General features: G+C 36.7%; 1 protein-coding gene across 2 annotated transcripts; it reads right to left on the reverse strand.

Moving 5' to 3' along the window:
- Nucleotides 1-352: 352 nt before the first annotated feature.
- Nucleotides 353-7,681, reverse strand: LOC306879396 (UPF0193 protein EVG1 homolog). Of its 2 annotated transcripts, none has more exons than XM_079432315.1 (7): nucleotides 3,245-3,344; nucleotides 3,076-3,153; nucleotides 2,916-2,978; nucleotides 2,634-2,807; nucleotides 1,693-1,821; nucleotides 1,303-1,403; nucleotides 353-801 (listed from the first exon to the last, which is right to left on the reverse strand). In XM_079432315.1, the coding sequence occupies exons 2-7, from the start codon at nucleotides 3,149-3,151 to the stop codon at nucleotides 682-684; spliced, it is 663 nt and encodes a 220-aa protein (XP_079288441.1). In that variant the 5' UTR covers nucleotides 3,152-3,153; nucleotides 3,245-3,344; the 3' UTR covers nucleotides 353-681. The 2 variants fall into 2 exon arrangements, with proteins under 2 accessions (XP_079288441.1, XP_079288440.1); XM_079432314.1 differs by lacking the exon at nucleotides 3,245-3,344 and adding an exon at nucleotides 7,566-7,681 and having other exon boundaries at nucleotides 655-801.
- Between the last annotated feature and the right edge of the window lie 1,435 nt (nucleotides 7,682-9,116).

Raw genomic sequence — 9,116 nt, forward strand, 5'->3', positions numbered from 1 at the left:
ATTAGATTTATTCATATAAAAAAATTAACTTTGAAAATATTGTTAAATGATATTGTTATAACCCTATGATGAGAAATGTACTGACAGGGTATTAATTCATAGCATAACTTCATACTAGCAATAGCTGAGTGTTAAATTTAGGTTAACCTATCTAAGTGTATCAAACTTGTAAATTAACCTTGAGCTTGTTACAGACTGACCAGACAGCTGGTCAGCCTGAAGAATCGATGACAGGTGAACATTAAAATAAGAGATGAGTCTAAACCCCTTTAATAAAAGGACAAAAATATATATAAACTAACACCACACACAAAATGTTATCTGTAATGTTTTTAATTTTTAATTTTATTTTCATTGTAGAATGTTGTGTGTTGGGCCTTAATCTCTGTAAACCCAATCAGGAGTGTATTTCTGAAGGAGTGCCTTTAATCGGTTTAATTTATGCATATGTCCTAGCATTGGCTGTTTAGTGTCTTTGACTATTTTGTGAACATTTCAGTTTGTGTGTCTTCTCCAAGTATTTGGGTGTTTAAATGTATTTATCATATTTCAGTATTGTGCTTGTTCTGTGTCTTACAGTCTGTGCTTTTAGGATGGAGGACATTAAAAATAAAACTACTTAAAAGAAAACCCTCTGAAGTTTCGACCTTTTTTGAAAGTATATTTTAATACTCAGATGTCTTAACTCATATTTTCACCTTCTCTATCCCCCTCGTTGCTTTGTTCCTTTTTTACATTTAGCTTGAGGTAGCATAGTTCTTCACTCCGTTTCCTGTCAATCTCTTCAAGTTCATGGATTTTCTGTTAGAAAATATAAGACAGTTAGCAGCAGTTTTGATTTAAGACTAAAGCCAGGTACAGACTGCATGGTTTTAGCCCCGGTTTTTACTCGCCGACAGTTATGTGGAAATCGCAGACAAATGCTTGAAATCTGAGGCAAATCAGTGTTCGTTCATGTGAGTGACAATCGTGTAGTGTAAATGATCAAAAACACGATCTGATCCGTTGTGAACACAACAGCATCAAGATGGTATTCCAGACAGTCATGTTGTGTGCGAAGATCAGCGATCCGATGGCTTTGAAAATCAGGCAGTGTGTCCCTGGTGTTAGAAACAGCTAATGACCACACAAGAATAAAAATGTGGACATTTAAGTGTGGTACCATAAACATTAATGAATAACTTGCTATGGTCTCAGGTTTTTGAACTGAAACTGCAGGTGCATGTAAAAACTGATGAAGGTTGGTGATGTTGCATGATAGTACTGGCTTCTATTTGTCAGCTTGTGTGTTTGTATCTTCACCTGGGAAATCTCTGTGTTTATGAGGTGTTGGTATTGGTGACCTTTTCCCAATGCCACCATGTCCTCTAAAAACTGCCTCCTCTCCTCAATCTCATCCAGAACTGTTGGTAAGAAATTCCATAATTATAGTTTCCATGTTACCATGAGATGCTGATACTGAGCTCCCATTGAAATGTCTTTGTAAACATGACTCCCCATACCCCTCTAAATTATAATAAACCGAAAGCATATCAGTCTGTGGCCACCACAAAAAGGAAAGGAAATTTAAAAATAGAACATTACTTACAAAATTATTTCAATATTCAATCACTATAAATAAAATATATATTCAGGTCCCTTAGATGAGATGGATTCGAAAGAACAATAGCTTTTATATACTGCCTGTCTCACCCTCTTGGAATCGGTCTATCTGTTGCTCTCTTCTCTCAGTGGAATCTCTTTGGGAGTGAGCTGGTCCTACATCCTTTTGACCAGTAGAAAAAAGATTTTGTAGCTGCCTCTTCTCTTTCTCTAGGTCTCCTAGAAAGAGAGACAAATCAGCAGAGATGAATAGAAAAGTCTTTCCTGTTACACTTGAAAACACTTGCATAAAACAAAGGTAAGAACAATGTATGTAAGCCTATATGTGTACAGACAAGGCACACTTGATAGCTCACACTGATGATGACCATGGATACATTTTAATATACTGTAATACAAAAAGACTTGTTTTCTATATATTTCTTATATAGGGGGTGAATATGGGTAAAATAGGACATATTTATACAAATTTCCTTAAATGGGTAAAAGTCATTATTACTAAATTTATCTTTGGGAAGTATTTTGTTCCATTGCTAGGTTTGTATGTTAATGATCTCACATCTAGATGCTGTGGCAGAGCTAACCACAAACAGGAAAGGCAATAGTATGCAAAATGATAACCTCTCACACCTAAGACCATAAATATACGACAAATAGTAAAAGCACTACACTACAATTTTTTTTTACTACTGAAATGTGTTAATGTATGCTGATTTAAGTGAATATATTAATAATTATTTAAGCCTGTTGCAAACAAAATCAAAATCAGCTACATTTAATAACAAGCCCCCATTTAACTTGAGGGAAAAAAACTAAAAACTTTGTAAATTATTGTTGTTTCAAAGAAATGTGGGGTTTGATCAAAGGAGAGCTCACACAGTTATTTAACTTTAATTTCTTAATTTTTTTACTTTTGATAAGGCAAGATATATTAAGCTTAAGACAAATGTATTATGTCATGCTATGGAATTTGAATCTTAATTAAAAATATAATTTCCCATTTATCAATATTCACCGTTTTTTGCACTTACTTCTTGCTCTAGGCTTGAACTGTTCTCGTTTGTAATTATCTCCAGCACTGCATCTCTCTGCACTGCGTCTCTGCTGGTGACCAATCAGTCCGGTCCCTTTAGTGACTCTGGGCTCTGACTGAACACTGGGCTCCAGCGGGGTGAGATTAAATGTTAGTGGAAGAGCGCCGCCATCTGCTCAAACAGAAAATAGTGTATTAGATTCTCAGTTCATAAAACATGAACTGAGCAGTCCTGTCATGACAGTTGTAGGATATTATAAAATCTGTCACCTGAACTCACTTTTCAGCTGATTATTGATCTGCCTCTGCTGAAAGTCTGTTAGACGAGACTCCTGCATCATCACTGCAAAGAAACGAAACAAACCCACAGGTGGAGCCATAGAAAAGAACAACTAAAAGAAAAGATGCATTAGTGCTGGCATGCATTACCACACACACACTTTGTATTAATTGTCGTGTCTCTGTTCTGTAGTGATTGACTCTGGGCTCCTTATATTTTGATCCGCTGGCCATCATTCCTGCAAAATAAAAACAATCAAGTATTCTAGACAAAGAGAGCTGACGTAGGTATTTTGGGCATCAATATACAAGCTGGTTACGTTAAGTTACCTCACATAAACGAGAAATAAGCAGTAAACGCAAAAGAAGTCGAGTGGTTGCTATGGTAACAAGCAAAACAAACAATCCAGCAAAGCACAGCCTATTCTTCAAAAGTGTGACGTTTCCAGCGAACATCCAATCACGTGAAACGAGCAAGCACTGGTCACTTTTCCGCTGAAGATCAATATATCATTATTATAAAGAACACGAACTATTTGAAAACATATCAACTGGAAATAAAGTCTGTTATACTATGCTAAAATAGTAAGTCAAATAAGGGCATGTTAAGTTAGGCTATCATCTGTTTGTGGCATGGGATCTGGCCCCATTCTAAAAGGAACACACAAAAAGCAAAATCTTAATTAAAATCTTAATTATTTACTCACTCTCATGTCATTCCAACCTGTATGACTTTCTCTTTCCAATATTATAATCATTGCAGGTTCAGGACTGAATTTAAAACCAGAATACAAGGGCTTACAAAAAACAACAAAAATATTGTTTATGATATATCAACTAAATCTAAATAATAAATACAGTACATCATCATCCCTTAAAATTAATATATAGTACATATAATAATTATATATATATAGTTTATATAAAATACTTTATTAAGAATACGTTTTTGATTCACTTCATCATCAGACAATGTCCTAATTCTATTTATTGAAGTTCAGTTTTTACCTTTATTACATCTAACAGTAAACACAAAAAGTCAATTTAAAAGTAAATATACATCAATAGCAAATAAATATATAAAACAAATACAGAATCAAATATAGTGCTATGAAATAGTATAAACTGCTATACAAAAACTATGGTCCTGGAAGCGCAGTCCTGAAACTGCCTACTGCAGGATCTTTCATACAGAACTCATTTATAACTAGCACATTTTATAGTGGCAATTTAGACCTCTTTCTCTGATGAATAGTTGTAAAAACAATGTTGGTAACCTAACAACTTTCATTACCATTGACTTACATTGAAGGCATATGGGCAAAAAATAAATTAATTATAATAATTATAATAATAAAATAAATAATATTTCTAAAAATGCATACTAGGGGTTCTTCCCATTTTCTTTCTTCATAGCATTTTAGCTCCCTTAGGCTGATGATACACGGGGTAACTTTTTGTGCAATGTTGCTTGGACACTTTCCCATTGAGAAAGGGTAACCAGTTTCTATCTGGATACTTTAGATCAGTTGTGGGTCCTGTGTCTCACCTGGTTGCCCGTTGACAGCAATATTGCTCAAAAAGTTGCCCCGGGTATCATCACCAGAAGTCCAGGGAAGGATGTAAGGATAAGGAAAGAAGGAAAACTTGTTTGTAGCATTTATTGGACTATTCTTGATCACTCAAGCGTCACTTCAAAGCATCAGCTGTTATTGTTTTATATTAAGGGGACATTTATTTATTAACAATAAAGATTTTGTTAAAGCAGCCTCACAGAAAACCCCCAAAATCAGGAAACAATCCGAATCAATTTTGGAAACTCAACAATAGAGACAATTCAGATTCTGCTGTAAAGCAGCTCTAAAAGAGACAATACTCTCATTATTTTACTCCTGCAGGTCAGTTCAGTGTTGGTTCAGTTCAGATCAATAACAGTGTGAAGCTCATAAGTTCGAAACAAATTCTGTTCAGCTATAAGCAGCTCTACAAAGGCAGTAATGAAAGGCAGTTTGAGTCAGTTCAGTGTTGATTCAATTCAGTTTTGATACCAGTGTCGGTGTTGGAAATGCAATACAGCTATAAAGAAACTCTACAGAAGACAATAGTGCCATCATCCAGTTTATTTCAGTTAACGTTTTGCTTTCATCCGATGGTGTCAGTCCCTGCGGTCATATTGATAAATTACTGAATTTTAAGTGTCTTTCAGACCCCATCTAAACAAGCCACTGTTCAGTTCAGATCAATAACAGTGTGAAGTTCATCAGTTTGAAGCCAGTTTTAATTCAGCTATAAGCAGCTCTATAAAAGTCAGCAATGTCGATTTATTTCAGCCTAATACTGAATTCTAATGTTAAAAGATCTAGCTCTACAAAAGACATTAGTGCCATCATCCAGCTTAATTCATTTCAAGTTTTGCTCTCATCAAATAGTGTAAGTCATTGCAGTCATATCAATAAATTTCTGAAAGTTTGGTGTCTTTTAGACTCCAATTAAGCAAGCCAGAAGAGTCTACAGCATAGGATACAACTGCCCTCTCTCCTAGCTTCTCTGGAAACTTCCTTAATTTCTTGAAGTGCAATTAGAGAATTGAGATATCTTTCAAGATGGCTGACTTAGATTTCCTGGTCATGGGCTGGAAGATAGAGCGAGGAAACTTCTCCATCTTCCAGACCGAGGCAGAGTTCTCACCTTGCAGAGAGACTACTGAAAGAAAAAAATGTATGGGTGACCTGCGAGTATGCACAGTTAAGCCCAATTTATACTTGCACAATTCAGTCTGCGCAAACTTCATTCAGTCTGCACAAACACAGGCAGTCAACACATGCACATCTGAAATTATACAGAGAATTCATGGTTGGAAAAAAAAAAATGGGGCTTTGCTGATGACAAAATTTGAAAAGAACGCATACTCTAGTGCACACATAAAAACAAAAGTGCGTTTTCACTTATGCTACATCTTAATGTTAATGGCATAATGATTGCAGTCATTTGGTGCACTTTTTATAAGAAGTGTGTGATGGGTACGAAAAATGCTAAATCCATAGTATCTTCATGCACAAACGCTGCCTGCAAAGTCATTAGCTGATAGGGCAGCAAGGCAACTATTCAGCTAGCTTTCACATGCAGCCTAAATATAAATAGACTGCTGGCTGGCCTTACAGTAAGTTAACGGCATGGCCAATTCCCGCTGCTAAAGAGATGTTTAAGAAGAACACTCACAAGAAGGTGCAACTTGATTGGTCTTTGTCTCATTCCTTTCCCTCAGAGAAATGAGGTTACGGTGGGTAAAATTATATTTTTAAATGTGCTGTAGAAATAATTATGATTGATTGAGTCCCTAATCAAATATTCCCGACTCGAATCATCAGCTTGTCAGTAGAAACTCCATGACTTAAAATGGGCACATCAAAATGCAGTTATAAATACCATTTTTTGCACCCTTAAAGAGTGCTGGACGAAGGGGATAAAGTGAAGTTAAAGTGAGCAAAATTAACACTTTTATAAGGGCTCTCCCACAAGGCCATACATGTAATGGTCACTTCAAGAGAGTAATTTTATCACTGATGAGCATGTTGTCCTCATGATTCATTTTAAAACTATGGTTACACTTTAGAACAGGGAACACATATTTACTATCAATTAGGAGTTTTTCCTCAACCTACTAATTTGCTGCTCATTGAGGTGGTTAAGTTTACATATAGGTATTAAAGGATGTAGAATATGGTCATGCAGAATAAGGCATTAATAAGTGTTTTATAAGTACTAATAAACAACCAAAATGCTTGTAATAAACATGCTAATAAGCAACCATTTAATAGTGAGAAATAAAGTGTTACCAAACCTATATAGAAGGGGTCAGCAAGTAAGTTTGGCATCGGGCCAAACAAAATTACCACTAGATGGCGGGCCAGAACATAGTCAAAGGACAATTTAAGTAATTGATGAAAAATGCAACTAGAATTGCCTGTGACAGACTGTTACAGTGTCTTTTGTAACTGGTAGTGAGCTGTTACTCTGTGCTAAATCCTGTAGGACAGTCATAAACAAAAAGCCACATTTGTGTGGCGGTGTCCGGCAGAGTATATGAGCAGAGTGGAGCGTCAACAATTTCCCCTCTGCGCTCCGAGCATTTAATAATCACTCCGTTCCGGGTTCACCATTTTCGACTCCGCACTCACTGTTATCAGACACACCACTCCGTGTCTAAAGTATTTCAGTTTGTTTGAAATATCACAGTTCTGTTCATCACGTATATTAAAAAAATTAAATAAATAAAATAACAGGAGAGTTTCAAAGTGACTTATTGGAACACTAGTTTGCAAACTTTTTTCCTACCACGTCCACATGACTAATAACATGGTTGTCAACATTATATGCTTTTTGCGGTGCAAATTTTACACAAAGTTTATGATGAAAATTACATTTTCGTCAGTTATTTTACCTACGGATCGATGCATTTCTTACAGATTTCTGCTCAATCGAAATCGGATACAGATGAAGCAGCACTGTAAGATTACATTTGTTTGAATATTGAGAAAGCGATTGCGTGTGAACAAGTGTTGTAGTACTTGTTGAAATCATGCTTTCAGCTGAAAATATTCAGTATCTAGACTAGAAGGAACAAACAAATTCCTTGAGAAATATAACTTACCGCTCATGTCCATTGCCGTCATCATATAGTCACATTCTTTCTGATTTGAGTGATCCTTCTCTATCAAGCTAGCTAAATATTAGCATGTGAATTCTTGCTAAATATGCAGTTATATTACAAGTCGTTGGCATGAATTGTACTTGTGATGGTGGTGGAGCGCAGCGAGTCAAGTCAAGTCAATATTATTTGTATAGCACTTTTAACAATGCAAATTGTGTCAAAGCAGCTTTACATCGGCTTGAATCATTCTCCTCTGGCCAGACAAAATCAGCAGTTTAAATCTAGGCTAAAGCAGAATGAGATTGTGCAAAGGACTCATCTGGTTCCTGTGGTCTTGTCCCGATGGCCGTCTTGGAGACAGGGTCTTCACTGGGGATCAGTCTCTGGGGCTCATCTAGGTGTCCTGGCTGTAGAGGTCATCTCTAGGTGCTGATCCACCATCTGATCTGGATACAGTCTGGATCTGGCTGGCTACGGTGACCTCGGAATAAGAAAGAAACGGACTAATATTAGCGTAGATGCCATTCTTCTAACAATGTAACAAGTACATCAGGTGTTTTGGGAAGTGTTCCTGGTTCCGGTTGACCTGATTAATGCAGCCTAACAATCCTAATACACTAACGATAGTGTATTATGTGTAAGCCAGGTTAAAGAGATGGGTCTTTAATCTAGATTTAAATTGACAGAGTGTGTCTGCTTCCCGAACAGTGTTAGGTAGATTGTTCCAGAGTTCGGGCGCTAAATAGGAAAACGATCTCCCACCCGCAGTTGATTTTGATAATCTAGGTATTATCAAATGGCCAGAGTTTTGAGATCGCAGCGGACATGAAGGACTATAATGCGATAAGAGCTCACTCAAATACTGAGGTGCCAAACCATTCAGGGCTTTATAGGTAATTAGCAAGATCTTAAAATGTATACCATGTTTAATTGATAGTTTTCAGTCACGTGACCGGCTTGAAGGGAGGGCAAAACATCCACAGAACTGCAGCACAAGCCTGTCAATTTATCATCTGTTTCCCAGCCGCAAATATCTAGATCACCTCTCAAAAGAATAAACAAAGGTATTTCTGAACAAAATGCAAGTTTTGGCCATTTGCAATCCATATTAAGCACCCACGGAAATATTTCAATCATAAACAGTGCGACTAAACATTGTAAAACAGTTAAAAGATCAAATTCAGTAATCACCACATTAATGATGCATAGTTTACACAGGCAAGCAGATGAGGCCGGTGCAGTGCCGAATTCTGACCCCCGCCATATTATTACCCCCCAGGTTTAGGGTTAGGTGTGGGGGAGGGGTTATGATTAGGGGTGGGGTTAGGATTAGGCAATCAGGTAGCGATTTCAACAAGGGGGGTAATAATTTGGCAGGGAGTCGAAAATAGGCACAACACCGGAATATGAACGCAGTCCGAGTCCGCTTAACGGTTCAGTGCTTTTCTTCTAATGGTTTTCTACGGGAAGCCATTCAATGTGAAACTTTGCACATTGCGTTTATATTTTGGCTTCATCTTCTTGCCTGTACAAAATATACATCATCAATAA

Source organism: Barbus barbus (assembly GCF_936440315.1).
Source record: "Barbus barbus genome assembly, chromosome: 13".
Lineage (NCBI taxonomy): Eukaryota > Metazoa > Chordata > Actinopteri > Cypriniformes > Cyprinidae > Barbus > Barbus barbus.

What these genes read in the sequence shown, in the direction of transcription:
- LOC306879396 (XM_079432314.1), bottom strand. Translation starts at nt 7,590, where the DNA reads ATGATGACGGCAATGGACATGAGCG. An exon ending in GACACGACAATTAATACAAA is followed by an intron (nt 2,979 to 3,075) that starts GTGTGTGTGTGG and finishes GTTTCTTTGCAG; the next exon opens with TGATGATGCAGGAGTCTCGT. An exon ending in GTTCAAGCCTAGAGCAAGAA is followed by an intron (nt 1,822 to 2,633) that starts GTAAGTGCAAAA and finishes CTCTCTTTCTAG; the next exon opens with GAGACCTAGAGAAAGAGAAG.